The sequence below is a fragment of the Trachurus trachurus genome, assembly GCF_905171665.1.
Source record: "Trachurus trachurus genome assembly, chromosome: 20".
Taxonomy (NCBI): domain Eukaryota; kingdom Metazoa; phylum Chordata; class Actinopteri; order Carangiformes; family Carangidae; genus Trachurus; species Trachurus trachurus.
The window spans coordinates 23,920,499-23,938,783 of NC_139911.1; the positions used below are offsets into that span (position 1 = coordinate 23,920,499).

General features: G+C 39.4%; 1 protein-coding gene across 1 annotated transcript; it reads right to left on the bottom strand.

Moving 5' to 3' along the window:
• Window positions 1–1,186: 1,186 nt before the first annotated feature.
• gcm2 (glial cells missing transcription factor 2) lies at window positions 1,187–18,215 on the bottom strand (the record flags this gene model as incomplete). The annotated part of the gene is made up of 8 exons (XM_083995107.1): window positions 1,187–1,501; window positions 2,489–2,726; window positions 4,665–4,918; window positions 6,852–6,977; window positions 9,573–9,685; window positions 10,353–10,541; window positions 10,652–10,715; window positions 18,123–18,215. 8 exons carry the CDS (start codon window positions 18,213–18,215, stop codon window positions 1,187–1,189), a joined length of 1,392 nt encoding a protein of 463 aa, XP_083851233.1.
• Window positions 18,216–18,285: the final 70 nt, after the last annotated feature.

The window sequence follows — 18,285 nt, forward strand, 5'->3', positions numbered from 1 at the left end:
GAGTGATTCCTGTCCTGACGTGTTCTTGTCAAAACAACATTTATTACTCATACAGACTGGGCCCGGCTGACATCCAAACACCAGCTCTTTGATCTTCTGCTGCAGGGTTCTCACTCTGAGGCTCTGGGTCCTGGAGGGGACGCCGGTCCAACCTCCAGACGGTCCTGACACAAAATGTACAGTGCATGTGGCATGGGGTTTCCTGTCTGGAACAAGGGTATGGGTTCAGATTGTCATAGTGACGAGGACTGTTATAATAATGTTCCGTACAGGTGTAGGCCACGCCCAGCCCTGATGTCTGTTAAACCTGTCTCTACAAACGGTTTCTGTGTTCTCTTAATGCTAAATTAAATCTGAGGTCAGTTCAGAGCAGTGGTTCTCAAACACTTTATTTCATCCGTAAAACAACACTGAAGGATCCACAAAAACTTTTAAAGACCTTTAATTCCTTCAACATCTGACATACAAACTGTATTTCCTGTTTTCAATCAACAGTCTGTATCCTCCTTTAATATGAAAAGTCTGTACAACAGTTTGTCCAAACATCACTGACTCATTCAGTTTGCTCTGGCGAGACAGTCCATTTCATTCCACTTCAGTCCAGTTCAGGTTGAATGTGGTTGTCGATTGTCGGTCGGACTGGATCAATAAATAACCCACAGCAGAAACATCACTTTGATGGCGATAGTCTGATATTTACTATTTGAGAGCAACTGGTCTTTAGAATGAAGACCTGGTGGTTCACCAACATCCTGATCAGGCTCACACTTTAGTCCAGAAGCAACAGTCTATTTACTGTTGTGGGAGCTTTCAGTCACATTTTCTGGTCTTCCTTAACAGATGGAGTTGCTTTGTTAAAGTATCAAATCTGAGGATCTGACACTTTTCACCATGAAACCATCACTGAGCAACTCCATCCACTGGGGAAGATCATGAAATGCATCTGAAAACTGCACAAACATTGAGTTGGGCCTTGTGTTGGGACCACTGAGTTTTTCAGACCATGGACATTGTTGGACATCGCTGGACTTGACCTGCAAGTGTCCCCGATGGTAGAAGGGTCTGTGGTGGTTGTTCAGGACGTCGTGGATGACGGTTGCGTCCTGACGATCACATCAGCGGTCACGGAGACAGTAGTCCCAGTAGTCCCAGTTGTCCCGGCGACGGCGGTGGCGGTAGCGCAGCATCAGTAGTCGTCGTAGCGGTACGTATTGGGGTAGGCGTAGCGGTAGTCGTAGCCGTCGGCCCTCTCTGTTTTGGTCTGCAGGGATTCAGGCTGAAACGACAGAGATTTGATGACTCCACCTGACTCCTCCGTCACCTTCACCTCGGTGGAGTACGAGGAGGAGGATGGATCGTCCAGCAGGGAGGAACAGCCAGGGAGACCCGGAGGTTTGGGGGGGGCGCATGGCTGGTAAGACGGGAGGCCGGTTGGAGGTTTGGGACAAGACTGGTAGGGAGGGAGTGCTGCAGGAGGCTTGGGACAGGGCTGGTAGGAGACCTGAGGAGGATTGGGACTTAGTGTAAATGTGAGTTTTACACTCCCCTACCTTTCCATTGACAGTAATGACAGCAGCAGAGGCACCCAAGGTCTTCAGCCAATGAGAAGACAGTAAGGTCCCTGTGTATACCATGTGTCACCACACATGATTTCTAAAGAAGCCAGTACACTTGAGGATTTGTACTTTACTTGAGTATTAGATTCCTTTGGTACTTATTACTCTTACTTGAATACATTTCCAAGACAAATATTTGTACTTATTACTCGAGTTAATTTCTAGGAAGGCTGAAAAGTACTGGTTACTTTTTTTTTAAATCTTTTTTTTTTTTTTTTTTCTAAAATACTATTGGACAAAACGTGAAAATTAAAATTGCTGTCCTCTTATGATCCCATTCATTTCATTTGTTTTTATAGGTGTTTCTGCAGCTTTATATAACATTGTGGTTCTAAAAGCAGCACATCAGTGCAGCTGCTTTCAAAGAGTTAATTCTCAGAAACAAGATTAAAAGCTCCTTCCATTCATTTAGAAAAAAAATATAGTAATTCATTGATGTGAAAAATAAGAAATGTAGGCTACTCTTACTCTTACTTTTACTTAAAGTAAATTAATTAATTAAAGCATGTACTTTTGGATACTTAAGTACCTTTAAAAGCAAGTACTTTTTTACTCTTACTGGAGTAACATGTCAACTGAGCTACTTTTACTTGTAACGGAGTAAATTTTGACCAGTAGTATTTGTACTCTTACTCAAGTACTGGGGTGGAGTACTCTGTCATCTCTGCTGAGGTTCCAGGACTCTGATGTCCCTGATAACTGAGCACAATAAAATACATAAAGGACAGACATTTGGAGGATAACGTCCTCTGGACTTCAGTGGACTGTGTCCTACCACACTGCTGGGGGCTCTACTGTCTTCTCATTGCCTCACAGGGCCTGGGGTTCCGGTCCACCGTTTATCATGGGTCCTGTTTACAATTTCAGCTCACCTTGGTTGTTGTGGTGATGATGGTCTGCAGCGCTGCGGGGGATCCTGGGGTGTTGCCGGGGTAACGGCACGGGTACTCTGCGCTGTAGTAATGGTGGTTGTCGCTATAGGGAGTGGAGCTCTTCAGCAGCTCCTTCCATCCCGGAGGAGGCTTCGTCTGTGGGTCGTAGGAGGACGAGGACGACAGAGGAGCTGCTGATGAAGAGGAGGAGGCCGAGGAACCCAAGACCGGAGCCACCCTGCACACAGACCAGAACTGGATTTAGATCTGTTCAGACTGTCCATATGTGATTTAAACAATCCTGATTCAGAACAACCTTTAAAAGGATTTAGAATCAAACTGCGGTCAGAACCTGTTTGATCAGATGCTTTCAGGGACAAGTATAAAACTCTTCCGATTGTTAAAGCTGTACATAAAAGAAAATTGAATTTAAGCCCACTCTGGGTCATACAATTAGTGTAATAACTCATCTATCAGACGATGTAGGCCAAACTTTGTGCAAAATTCTATTTTTGAGTAAATCCGGGATGAAAGTGTGTATTTTTTTTTTCGCATTGGATAATGCAGGCGCACGGATTATACGTCAGCCTGTACACGATTCACCAGCCACTGATATTGGATCCGTAATCCGTCATTCAAACGTCGGAGACACACACACACACACACGGAGCTCGGGCTCGCCCCAAGCTTTGAATATCCCGCCCGCTCGATAACGACCAATCAAATTCGTTTTCCTTACTCGGGTAAACTCGTGTTGCAGCTCGTGACAACTCGGCGCGACAAACAGGACAAACGGCCATTTCTGTACACCTTTAAGATGTTATTAAACTTTCCAGGTTTGTGGTATGTAATCTGGTTTACATCAGTTTACATAGCCATGTTCTGCTTTTGGAACTGGTTTAGAATGTTTACACCAATAGAGTGCCGGGCTGACATCAAAACCCGGAAGTTTAGCATTGCGCTGGTTCCCAGATAAGAAAATGAATGGGATTTTTGCATTGCATTTTGGATGATGTCAGAAAATCAGCTCTGTGGCTAACACAAGTTTATGATAATTACAAGTTTAGTTCAGTGAGATAATCTTCACATATGAACACCTATTCTACCGTATCTGAAGCTTAAATGCAATCACCAGAAGTAAAAAGCTAACGTTAGGATTTAACGGACTACTACATGGTCACATGACTGACGTCACCACCACTAAGCCATAAATAACATTGAATAACATACAACTTGTTAGCAACCGCCTTTTTCAAAATTCACAAGTAGGGTATATACTGACGTGTTTGATGTCGTAGAACAAAACCTGAAACTTGCTTAGAGTCCCCCTAAACCAAAAATTGCCTTTTTGAAATTATTAAAATGTCAATGTAGTGTTTAAGCTTTTGTTAAAGGGATAGTTCCACATTTTGGCAAGTTGGCCCATTGCCATAATCCCTATAGTCATAGCAGTAGGTTCGTTACCTTTAATTGTCGGTGCAAGCTATTTTTAGAACGGCGGAGCAGAGCTGTGAGCTGTTCAGAGCTACGCTATGGAGGCTCTGAACGGTTTCCCTCATCAAACTCATCAAATACACAATCCAACAACTCCAAAACACTCTCATGGACAAGTTGGGACCTGCACATTCACCACACTATGAAATAATAACGGAACATTACGAGACATTTATTTCGAGGTAAATTCATGCAAAACCACTGATGTGTGTCACAGCCAGGGGCAGTTTTTCAGCAAGCAGTCTCTGCATTTACCTCGAAATAAATGTCTCGTAATGTTCCGTTATTATCTCATAGTGTGGTGAATGTGCAGGTCACAACTTGTCCACCAGAGCGTTTTGGAGTTGTTGGATTGTGTATTTGATGAGTTTGATGAGGGAAACCAAGAAATCCCATGAGCCTCTGTACCATAACTCTGAGCAGCTCGCGGCTCTGCTCCACCGTTCTAAAAATAGCTGGCACTGACAAATCAAGGGTAACAAACAAGACTATAGGGATTATGGCAATGGGCCAATTTGCCAAAATGTTGAACTATCCCTTTAACCACAGACCTAATTTGAGGTATTTCACCGAAATCCCATTCAAAAAACGTATTGACTTTTAGACGAGGGAACCGGAAGTGCTAAAAGCACTAATGGAGTTTACTGGCATCTATAGGATCTGGACTGCATGTCAGGCTGACCTGGGGTCACAGAGGTCAGAGGTCACAGGATACGAAGGGGAGGTCAGGTATCCTTGGAACTCATAGCCGGGCCGGCCCATGTAAAGTCTGGGATTGGCTGGTTTCTGCAGTGTGGGCGGGGTCTCCAGTGCATTGTGGTGGTTGTAGTAGGGCTCTGGGCTCTGGAATGCTGTGTAGTGCTGCGGGAAGTTTGGTTCCATGAAGGATATTCTATCTGCTGGCTCCACACAGGAGAGGAGGGCTGGACCCAGAGCCTGGAGCAGAGAGCAGACAACAAGTCATCTACAAGGAAACAGCACTAACACGAACAGAGCAACATCCTCTGAGTTTTGAGAATAATTGATCATTTTCATCTTTAATGGTTTGGATAGCAGCAGGTTAGATTTAACCTTACTCTGGTACAATGCACCTAATGCTAACAATGATGTCTTTGAATGGGCTTTATGCACAGTTCCACTACTTCCTGATATAAGCCAGCTCCTTTATTTCCTGTTTTACATGATTGGACAAACTGATTAATCCAGATGTGCCTGACCATTGTTGTGAGGTCAGACACACCTGGATTAATCAGTTGGTCCAATAATGTAAGACAGGAAATAAAGGAGCTGGTTTATATCAGGAAGTAGTGGAACTGTGCATAAAGCCCATTGAATTTTGAATTTGAAAATAATTATTTATTTTGAATATGCAAGTAGGCTATACAAAAATGTATAAAGTAAAACACAGGAAGTATCACAAAGACATGGCAGACAAAATATTCAAACAATATACTAAGCAAATAAAACAAGTAGCATACTGTGATGAACTGATCCGCTCCCACCCCTTTTCCATAAGATGGAAATAATCTGCTTCCTCTCAGTTACTGTCTATTTAGATATGATATAAATGTACATATATGCTATGTGTTCATTTCTATATTTCTTAAGAATTAACTCTTTATGGGGCGTCGTTTAGCTCAGTTGGTAGAGCAGGCGCCCCATGTACAGAGGCTCTAGTCCCGGTCGGTGCTTTGCTGCATGTCATTCCCCCTCTCTCTGCCTCCCATTTCCTGTCTGTCTTAAAGGAGATATCAGTGAAATGTTTTTGTTAATATAAGTCCTAATTAGTCATATTTTCCGTCAGCAATCACTTACATAGAGTGTTTCGACCGGAACACGAGTCTCTCCGTCACTCTGCTCTGCTGTAACCCGAGGAGAAAACATTTCTTCTGGGATACAAGTGTTATCCAATGAGGAGAGAGAACGGCATGAAGGGCTGTGTGTGCAGCCAAGGGATGCGCGTGAATGTGGTGACGTAGCACGAGGACCAATTGATGCCTGACAAGGGCGGGGGCTGCTAACTCATGGTGCGTTCAAAGAAACTCGTACTTTGTGTTTTTCCTTCCTGTGAAGTCATACCAGTTCGATCTGGTACGAGTTCACGGGTCGGAAGTTACGAGTGGCCGTTATAGGGAACTTTCACAGACAACAGGATGGTAAAAACACGAGCTACGGGTTACCTGGAACGCTACCAAGTCGTAGTTGTGACTTGAAGCTGTAACTTACGGTTTCAAAAGCCTGCCTTGAACGCAGCATTAGCCGAAACGGCCGTGAAGCTGATATCTGCTTTAACTATACTGTCCATTAAAGGCAAAATGCCCCAAAAAAATATACTTAAAAAAAAGAAAAGAATTTAATCTTTATTTTTCTTTTTAAACAGTTTCATACTTAGACATTAGCTTTATATACCTCAATTCCGTTCCATAGTCTTATCCAACTCACACATGCAAAACAGCTTGTGGGTCATGTGAATGCAACACATTTTAAAGTTAAGATTATTCCTAAAGTTGTAACGCCCAGTCTGGATTACTGAACAGTTTCTGTTTGTTTCTGTTTGTTTTCTGGTAAAGGATTATTTCTGGCTTTGAACATTATGTCAGAAACTTTCAGTTATCTTTTTTCAAGTATATTTTTTGGCTTTTCACACCTTTATTAGATAGAACAGTTGAGAGAAACAGGAAATGGGGAGGCAGAGAGAGGAGGAATGACACACTGCCCGAGCAGTTATTTTGACTATAAAAATGGTTCGAGATGACCAACATTGTGAATAATCCTTATGAATAATTAGTGGATATTGTACATCGTTCCTTTACAAAAAGAAATAAAGAAAAGAGAAGACATGAACAAACACAACTTGTTGTGTTTTTACCTGTGTTTCGATGAGTCGTCTCTTGGGTGTGAATGGAGGTGAACTGACTCGCCTCTTCACTGAACTTCTTCTGGCTTCAGTCTCTGACTTGGACTCTGGTCTGGGATGATCATGGACGCCTTTAGCCTGAGGAATCATTACAACAACATCAATAAATGTAATGCAATCAAAAACAATAGAATTCCTAACATCAAAGGACATCACAGCCCATGTGGGCTTCACATCTGGTTGGACCGGTCCTGTTTGAGTTCTAGGGCTTTACCCATATGTTCTTTAATAATTATTGGTGTTGTTGTGAACATGAACATGTTAACATGTTTAAGATTATTTGGAAACATTAGTTGTGCTCACGTAAAACGTAAGCTGCTGCACAGCTACTGACTGAATGAAGGGAGACACTTTATAGGCTTGGACACCTCACCTTAAGAAAAACCCACAAACTATTATATCTTCAAGAATCATGGGAGAAGAACTGATTAAGATGAAGTCCGGTATTTCTCAGGTCCACTCCATCGTGACATCGCACTGAAACATTCTTTCAGAGTCTTCTCATCTTTTACCTCTGTTTTCCATAGCTGCATGGACTATTAAGGACCTCTTGGAACACATTTTTTGTTATTAATATCTTTTATTTTAATGCATACATACATTGATTGATTGATTGAAATATTTATTTCGAATAAATGATTGCATGACTACTTTCTGCTGATCATTTTAATGGCCTTAGATAAGCTTAGATAGGATAGTTTTGAAATTCAACTGTCACTTTAACGTACAGGGCCTGGATCTTATCATTATTACTGTCAGTGCAAATAAGAACAAGTAGTAGTGAATTATATGGTGGTCTTGATGGTTTCGGTGGAAATCTGTCTCTCACAGGAGAGAATCTGTGTTCTGAGTAAAAATAAAATAAGAAATAAAAAAAAATAGTGCTTGTAATTCAGTGACTTTATCCTAAGAATAAAAAAAAGAGATGAATCTAACTAATTTCAGAAAAACACAAAAAATTGTTTGTTTTAAATCAGTCAAACTAGAAGGGCAATAATAGATAACCTTTGTCAACATGAGTTTTGGAATTAATTAGTATGCTATTTAATTTAATAGTTGTATCAATTATAATGGTTACCATGTAACATGTTTAATCCCTTCCTCCTTTTAAAATCTTAACACATTTTGCTCTGGGACATTTGAAGTGAATTACTTTGTACTTTTATCTGTGATTTACCTTCTTGTGGTAAATGTTAACAGTAGTTTGTGCTGTCAGTGTCTGGTTGAGTTTACTGCTGCTTTGTCTGAACAGTTCATGTTGCTGTTTTGTCATTACAGTGACTAACACTGTGCTGTAAACAACGTCTTGCTCTATTACTCAGAGATCTCTGCTCTAATTCAGCAGTTGTTTACATGCCTCTCTCTCTGATCAACAGATAAAGTGTGTGTTGTAACTTCGGTGTAAAGGATTGTGTATTTCAGAACTTCAACAGTGTCTGCTGTTTTGCTTTTGACTCAGAATGTTACTCACTGACCGGAGATGTGACTGTCAGTGTGTACGGCAGCCTTAAGCATTGATAGGCTGTTACAGTAAATGTGATGAGTAACCAATCAGATGGTGCTTTGTGAGAACAAGCAGCACACACCTCTGAATCTCCCTTTGAAGGTTTAAATCAGGTGTAACAAGACTAAACCATACAGGTGCATCTAAAAAAATAAGAACATCATGGAAAAGTTCATTTATTTCAGTAGTTTAATTCAAATAGTGATCACACAGACTGAAACATTTAATATATTCATTTTTTTTTTATTGTAATGATCATGGCTTATATTAATGAAATCCCCAAATTTAGTAAATCAAAACATTAGAATATAGTGAAACAGTTCACTATTGTAACCTAATGATGTCACACTCCAATCAGCTAATGAACTCCAAACACCTGCAAAATCTGCTGACCTGCATCATATTCTCATTTATTCAGATGCACCTGTCATGTATTATGTAGGCATGGTTTATTAAAGGGATAGTTCAACATTTTATTGCTATATTTATCTATTGCTATAATCCCTTAGGAGAGGGTTCATTACCTTTAATTGTCGGTGCAAGCTGTTTTTAGATTGGCGGGGCAGAGACGTGAGCTCTACGTGGTATTTCCGCCTTTCCCTCATCAAACTCATCAAATACACAATCCAACAACAACAGAAGTTGTGACCTGCACATTCACCATGCTATGAAATATATGTAACTACATACATCCCAGACCCTTCTGGGCGGAGTGATTTCAAAAACCTAAGTAGTTATGAGTATTTACATTAGGTTCATAGCGTGGTGAATGTGCAGGTCATAAATTCTTCACAAGAGCATTTTGGAGTTGGATTGTGTATTTGATGAGTTTTGAGCAAAAGGCAAAAGTACCGCTTTGAGAGCAGCTGGCGTCTCTGCTCCGCCGATCTAAAAACAGCTTGCACCGACAATTAAAGGTAATGGACCTACTCCTAGACTATAGATGTTATGGGAATAGGCAAATTTACCAAAATGTTGAACTATCCCTTTAAAGACCAGTCAGTTTTAACAAGGTTTACTCTTAGGATCCTGTTTGGACCCACACTGCCACAGCCTGTTGGATCAAATGTAAACCTGGGTCTGGTTTACACAAGTTTATGATCTGGTTTAGAAATCTGCCTTTTGGTTTAGACGTTTTCAGAGTGCCAGTCAGCATGTGTGCTGCCTACCTGGAAGAAGATGGCCTTTCCATCAACTCTCCAGAAGTTGGTGACGGGGTAACCACTGTGGCCACGGCAGGGCAGCAGCTCCAGAGCAGCGTTACAGCTGGGACACAGCTTCTCTGGAACACACAGTCAGTAGCAGCTCAGGTCAGTAGCAGCTCAGTCACGTAGCCCAATGATCCCACAGCCCTTTGTTCCCTAATTTCTAAGAATTATTTTTTCACTGAAAATTTTGAAAATTAGGCCCTATGTTCCCACAGTCCTATGTTCCCTCATTTCTAAGATTTTTCTTATTTCTAAGAATTTTCTCAAAATGAAACTCTAAGTCAAGTCATTCTTATTTTTATACCAATTTTATTTATATATTTATTTAAAGGGATGATTCAGAGTAATTTCAACCTACAGTAGGGTCCCCCCCCCCCCCCCCCCCCAGAAGCTTGTTTTCCTTGGCAGTTCCAGTGGTTGAGTTACCGCTATTAACCCTATGTTGGAGTAGCTGTGTTGGAAGGGGTCAGCCCTGTGTTCCCAGGGCCCTATGTTCCCAGATTTAGCTAAAAGCTACATTACATCTGTAGTCAACTGCTACTGGATAATAAGGTTGGGTGTAATTGACTACCAACTTGGGAGAAATGGGGATGAAATCTGATGCAAATTGATCATAAAGGAAATGTGGGAACATAGGGCCTAATTTTGGAAAGAAAAAAAAAACCTTAGAAATGAGGGAACATAAGGCTGTGGGAGCATAGGCTGGAGTGTCAACACATTCAGGTTGGGGGTTTTTCTTACTCTGCTGTTTCTGCCGGGCCTTGTCACAGATGGCGGGTCTCAGCTGCAGCCTGGTTCCGTCGGGCAGCGTGCAGTTCCGAGAGCAGACCACCACCCCCAGACAGGACTTCTTCAGGATCTGACAGTTGTGGTTGTTGGTGTTCCTCATGGCCCAGCCAGACAGGTGGCGCTGAGCGTTCTTATCCTCAGCTGGAAAAAAATAAAGACAGACACTTAGCTGAAACTGTAGCTGCTTTTACTATCGGCTGCAACTGTTGAACTTGTTCATTATGCAGATGGAATTCTCAAACATTTCTCACCACCGTAGATGTAACGGACATAACCATCTGTCCACTCCTGGAACATGTCAAACTGCTTTGTGTCCTGCAGTGAGACAGACAGACAGAGAGACAGGTGAACAGACAGGCAGATAGCTGCACACAAATGACAATTCTTCTTTTGTTGCTCGTGTGTGTAGTGTTGTTTCTGTTGCCTTTTCCCTTGATGGAAATGACACTGCTCTTTGTATGATGTAGTGTGTGTGGACCTCAGGAAAAGTATATAAAAATATAAAATTAAGAGACCACTCCCAAAATGATCAGTTTCTCTGGTATTACTATTTATACAGTAGTGTTTGAGTAAAATTTAATTTCAAAAGTTTTCTTTTATTCTATCAACTACCAACATTTCTCCCAAAATTGAAATAAGAATATTGTCATTTAGAGCTTTTATTGGCTGAAAATGACTAAACTAGTCTAAATAACAAAAAATATCAAGTCTTTTCAGACCTTGAATAATAATAATAATAATGCAAAGAAAACATGCTCATATTTATTCCTAAAGAACACAGCAAGAATATTTTAACTCAGGAAGAGTTTATAAATCAGTTTTTTAGTTTAATCCCAGCAGTGGTTTTTATAATCTTCCTATAAAACCAGATGTGGTTCAGGTGATGACCTCATCAGTGTCTCATTAAGTAGAATGAGTTGTGTTTGTGTTGGTATTTAAAAAAGAAAAGAAAAGAATGACTGTCATACATGTAGAGATGCTTTAAGACATTTTGTGAAAGTGGTCTCTTATTTTTTTTCCAGAGCTTTATATACTGTTTATATACTGGGATTTCCTGAAGAAATTTGGTGAAGCAATACTGAAACATGTCAGAGATGAAGGGTAGGGTCATGAGAGCTGGAGACACAAAAGCATGAGTGTGAAGCTACAGTAGATATAAAAACACTACAAAGCTGTGCACAGACATACAAAACAGCAGTACTCAATACTGAAAGAAGAAACATAGAATAAAAACTTGCAGGTCACATGAAAGAACAAACTCGTCTAAAAGAAGAAAATGTTGCATAGAGCATAAAACGTATGAAGTCAACAAGCTGAATAGTGAATATTTGAAGTTTGACTGAAGTCTCTCCCTGTGATGTTTGAATGGATCAAAAAAAAAAAAAACATAATTTTTTTTCACCAATTTGCTTTATAACTGTGAAAGATTGAATCACATCAGAGAGATGAAGTGTTTGCTGGAACAGCAGGTTTGAATAGAAATACAGTACAATCTGACCTCAGAACAGCCTGAGGAGCTGTGTGTAATGTCTGAATGTGTAAATGAGATGACCCACAGAAACTGTTTTATTCAGAGACTGCATCAGAGCAGTTTTTATATCGTCAGAACACAAGACTCTACTGAACATGTCTACTATTATTTATTTGTCACATGCAATAATACAAGATCATTGCAGTGAAATGATGTGTGCATATACTAGTGACTGTGCAGTTTAAAAAACATGACAGGACAACAACATTAATCTGACTGCAAAGAAAACAAAAACGAAAAAATAAAAGATAAAATAAAAAATAAGAAATGCTAAAACACACTTATATATTTTAGACTAAGTAAGTTTGGCAATAGAGGGGATTTTTTTTAGATGCTTTCCTCCTGCTTGTCTCTCTGCTTTGGAGACACATGTAAGACAAGAGCCATTTTAAATAAATAACCATGTATAAAGACTAGCAAGAGATAGCAGTATGTGGCCATGGGGATCTACTAAAAAATGTCTTCAGATGAGTTTTAGAACTCTCTGCCTGTTAGATCAATACACAACGCAAAAACTGTAGAAATAAGCATAAATGGTAAAGCCTTTATCAACAAGTTGATTTGTAAATGTATTTGCTGAAAGTCTTGTAAAGGAACTGAACATTATCTCCATTCATTTAGATAGATAATATTTTAATATTTCAAAAATTATAATATTGAAAATAAATGGAGCTCATTTAATAATTCTGATTGAAGTTATATGTTTTTATAGTTATAGCTTTTGAAGGATAAACTATTCAGGATAGATAGAGAAAAGATTCACATTCACACAAAACTAATCATAAAGATGTGTCGCCGTGTGAGGCAGTGGGTTGAGCAGGTGCCCATATACAGAGGCTATTAGTCCCCACTGCACTCGGCCCCGGTTCAAATCCTTGGGCGGCCCTTTACTGCACGTCATTCCCCCCCTCTCCCCATTTCCTGTCCCTCTCCACTATGCTATCAAATCAAGGCAAAAAAAAAAAAAATCCCCAAATACTAAAAAAAAAACTAATCATAAAGATCAGAGGACAGCACACACACACACACACACACACACACACACACACACACACACACACACACACACACACACACACACACACACACACACACACACACACACACACACACACACACACACACACACACACACACACACACACACACATATATATGATGTCTGCTTGTTAGTTATTGAAACATTAATAAAACAGTGAGATGCTACTGATCTAAAGACTTAGAAACTGATCACTGCTCTCAAACCTGGACCAGGTTCTCCTGCTTCTCTGTTTTTCAATTCTGGTTCATACAGATTTAATTTGGTCCTGATTAAAATGTACATAATACCTTCACATAAAAATAAAACACACTTCTGTGACTATACTTAGACTTTAAGGTTTGTTTTTTCACCTGAATTAAAAAATCGAGACTGCAAACATTTAAAAAAAAAAAAATCATGTTCATCACCACATGTGACAGATATTTTATTTGACAGTGGGTTGACATGTAGTGAGTCTGCTTCTCAGCAGCAGTTTGAACATGCTGAGATGTCTGTTGTAAAAAACAACAGAAACAACAGATCGTTTATTAACACTGTTGTAAATGTAGAAAAGCATATGAATGTATTTCTTGACAAATGACGTGTATAGTTTCTCCAGTGATGGAGATAATCATGCAGGAGGGAGGAATCATGAAGTGAAACGCTCCACACCTGCTGAGACGGAGCTCAGTGTGAACACAGCAGAGACACCTGGTCAACCTGTGGGTTTACAGCGCTGAAGTATCAGAGACAGGTGGTCCTGTTGTCCCGCTGTGGACGACGGGACACTCAGGAATTCTGTCACATCATCGTCTACATTCAACCAGTGGGGACTGTAGTCACATGTGATGTCACCTGACCTCTGACCTCTGACCTGACTGGCTTCACCAATTACAGTAAATTCAAATGAAACACTGGATGTGATGTATGTAACAAGACTGGTGTAGCTAAAGTCACACTGCACTGTTAAAAATACGGTGCTTAATCTAAAAAAAAGTAGAGCAACTTTTTGCATCATTTTATCCCATAGATCAAACAACAAGTCTTTGTATGTACAACATTTTTTTGCAGGTAAATTTTGCAGGTAAAGTCAACTTACCTTTGCAAATAAATCAACTCAATTTTGTTTAGTTTACTGAACTTGCAAAAATAAGTTGACTACCAGCAAAAGTAAGTTGCCTTAACTTGTAAATTTACTAGCAAAATTAAGTTGACAAGCAAGTTAATATGACTTGCAAAATGAATGTCATAAATACAAAGACTACTCATGTTTGATCTGTGATAAGATGATGCAAAAAGTCGCCTTACTTTTTTTTCTCAGTAGATAAAACACAATATATTTTGGTCATGTGATACTTAAAACAAGCAGACTGCACAAAGTGATGTGAGAAAAGATTCATGAGAGACTTGATCAAAGAAACAGATGTTGACCGTCATAGTGCTGAGTGTGTTTGAGCTTCACTCCTGTGCGTGTGTGTGATCATCTGCACAAACACATCTTAGAGCAACCACAATGAAGTAGCCTACATGCTGCTATGAGACAACAGCTCAGGTTCATCACTGAGGAGCAGCTCTCTGTGTGTGGGACACAGTCTGACTAAATGACTCCTGAGGACCAAACTACCAGAACATTAAATAGCAGTATACAATCTCTGAAGTACCTCAAAACAGCCAAGACCCATCCTAAAACCATTATTATTATTATAAGAATTCAATTAAAATAATGAATTTCCCTTTGGGGAATAATAAGTCATTCTTATCCTTATTCTACAGTTATAACAACAGTCTAACCATCACCTGTAGGTAAAACTGTAATTATTTAATGCTGTGTTACAGTTTCATTCACTAGGCTATACCCTGCTGTCCACGCTTCTTTCTTCCTCTTAAAGACAGATTTCCTCCCTCATTGCCAAGTGCTGCTCTGTTTAAACTGTTGGCTTTCTCACTGCAATAATGTTTGGTCCTCACATACTGTATGATGACTGGGTGGAATTTAATTGAATTGAATTGAATAATTCTGATGTGGCAAAAATGAATCATTTCACTGTAAATACTTCAACCTGATTAAAGTAAATTCTTTCTATTATTATTTTATTTTTATTTAGCCTTTATTTAACCAGGTAAGAAGACTCACCTCACTACTTGAAGTAACCACAATAAAAGTATCCTAGTGCAGACCGATTCCTCTTCTTCTGTAATTATTATGTTATTAGATAATTATTTGATTCATGACAATAAATCATTCAAACTGTGGTTCAGGATTTGTCGACAGGCCACCGGATTACACACACACACACACACACACACACACACACACACACACACACACACACACACACACACACACACACACACACACACCACCAGGTACTTGGCATAAAAAAACATCCTTATAAGAGGTTCCATGACAACACCGTAGTGAAGACAAACAAAATGTGTGAAAATAGCTTATTATCAATTTCTAGTGGTAACAACTCTTTGTCTTCTTCTGACAGCATGGAGGTGAACTGCTGGAAGGATTTAGGCAGAAAATCCTCAGCTCATCGCTCCTGGAATAATGTTTATTTCTTCTGCTTTATGGGGAAAATATTTCATTTTGTATATTTATATAGGCTATTTATTTTATCAAGAGCTGACATTTTAGCTCAGTAAAAACAGAAACAGTAATTTCCATTTGTTCATTCATTAATGTGAGATGTTAGATGTTCACTTCTTGTTTTTTTGGTAAAACCTCCGTAGAGAAGAGAACTGTTACAACGACAGCTGATTAATAATTATTGAATATTGATGACCAGTCCAGAGAGAAAGTGTTTCTGTTCTTTACATCCCCCCTCCACTTTAGTTATTTTATTAATTTGATTTTATGAGTGTAAAACCTTGTTTTACTGTGATGTTTGACTAGACACTGCCACTTTCAGTTTTTCTCCTTCTACATATTAAAAATACTTGAAGGACTTAGTTACCGTCTGGATTTAGAGTTCAGGACAACCTGAATAATTATTGATTATAGTCAAATTCTAATATACAGTATAATGTACTTTAAATAAGTTTTTATGTAGAATTACATATAAATTAACTTCTCATATACGTACATAGAGCAGGGACTTCAGCCTTCAACCTAAAACACTGTTCTGGAATATTGAAGAAAATTTTTATCAATATTTCACTTGATTTGATCTCCATACATTTCACTATTGAGCTGTAAACTCTGGAGTCAGCTGCTGATAAATGTGAGAGCTGATCTGGATCAGATGCGACCTGAGAAACTCTCAATGTGTTTTGGTTTCACCGAAAACAAAAATATAAAAACCAGTTTTTACTGTTTGAGCAACAACAGAGTGAAGAGCCTAGTCAGCCACACACACACACACACACACACACACACACACACACACACACACACACACACACACACACACACACACACACACACACACACACACACACACACACAAAACCTTCAAATAACCTTCAGTGAGTCCTCATCATTAGGCGTATCTCGTCTAGTCTATAACAAACACCTGAATGCTTTTATTGTCATTATCAAATTGTTCATTATGGAATCACATTTATTAATTTTCTTCCAGTAATTCCTGAAATATTCAAATCTATAAATGATTTTCCTCTAATTCCGTGAAGAGGATTTTTTTCCTTCAGACCATTTGCCGCACTAAATATAAATTGTGTCTAATTTTAATAAAAAACGAAACGGCTAAATTCAAATAAACCGATTTATTGATTATTGATCTACACAATTTACGCACCTAAATACAAGACACGTTTAGAGCGTGGTGAAGGGGAAGAAAAACTGTCCAGGAAAAATACAACTGAACAAGTGAATTAAAAATAAAAATGTGTTATTTTGAATTCATCTTTGCGGTCTGGACCCAGGTCAGTGCTTCATAAAGACAATGTTACATTTTAGAAAGAACGACAGGAAGTGAGTTTGTGAATGTTTTAAATAAACATAAAATATAATGAAAAGTCATAAACCGCATCATTGTGTTCTTTCTGCAGCAGCAGTGTGAGGCTGTTGGAGCTGCAGGTTTTATCTGGACTCTGAAAAACTGAAAATGATGTTTCTCTTTCTCTGATGTTTTATGGGAAGAAGTGACGTGTTCCGTCTGTAAAATATTGATCACTGATCACTAATCAAAGCTGAGCGTGTTTCAGTTGAGAGGTCATGTCCTCTGGGACGGACCGGAGCTCTGCTCAGGTATTAAATATAATAATACAAATAATAATCCTATTTTCGCTGTCATAACAGTGGTGATATTACTACATAATATTTTATAGCCGAGCCTTGTTCAGCACAGACACAACTCAGGTTAGATTATTGATCAGTTATCGGCATGTTGTAATTTTATCTTTTCTCATGATCCTTAAAAACAGATTGAAAATGATCAGGATCTTAGACGCAGCTCCGTCTGAGAAATGATTTAGTCTCATGCCATATTTTCTTTCTTTCTTTTTTCTATTAAATAAAATCACAAGACGACACATTTTATTTTCCCTTCTACATTTTATTAATAGTTTATAATCTAAATATCACTAACACCTCTTAATGTGAATGAATGGTTTTAAAAATAATTTTCAATGTAGCCTTTTTTCATTTTTGTCTGAAATAAATCCTAACAGACATTCTGAGGCTGTGACGGACCATGGCCTCGACACGGGCTCAGTATTTACAGACTATGTTAATTCATTCTAGTTTTTCCTTTCAGCAGCTTTAATTAGGACCTAGGTTTGTATTAAAGCATGTACACGCTGTTAATCAGACTTGTGGATAAATCACTTCTCGTCGCGGTGACTGTAGATCTGTCTGATAGCTGTGTTATATAAAGGCGCAGCTTCTGATTGGATCTCACAGAGCAAACGGTGTCAAATCAGACTGATGTTCAACATGTTGAGTCTCTGTCAGAGACATGAGGGTTATTTAATAAAGTTTAATAAATGATTTACTACTAATTAAGTCTTTATTCCATGTGATAGTCGCGAGCGCACACGGACCTGCATCAGTTTGCTCAAACTAATCCGCGCGCTTAGCTCAGCCTGAGGTGATCAGCTGATCAGGTATTCACCTATAGATCAATATGAGTGTGTGAGTGTATGAGTGGAGTTGCAGAGTGTCGGAATCGATCATTGATCGATCAGTTTCTGCTTCTCCTACCTGCGGCAGTTTGGGGTCGTTGATGTCCCACGTTAACTTCATCCCGACCGAGCACACACAGTCCGCCTCCTCCCGCTCCTCCACCCGGGACATGCTGATCCTGATCCTGATCCTGATCCTGATCCTGATCCTGATTCCCAATCTCGATCCCGGTCCTGGTCCT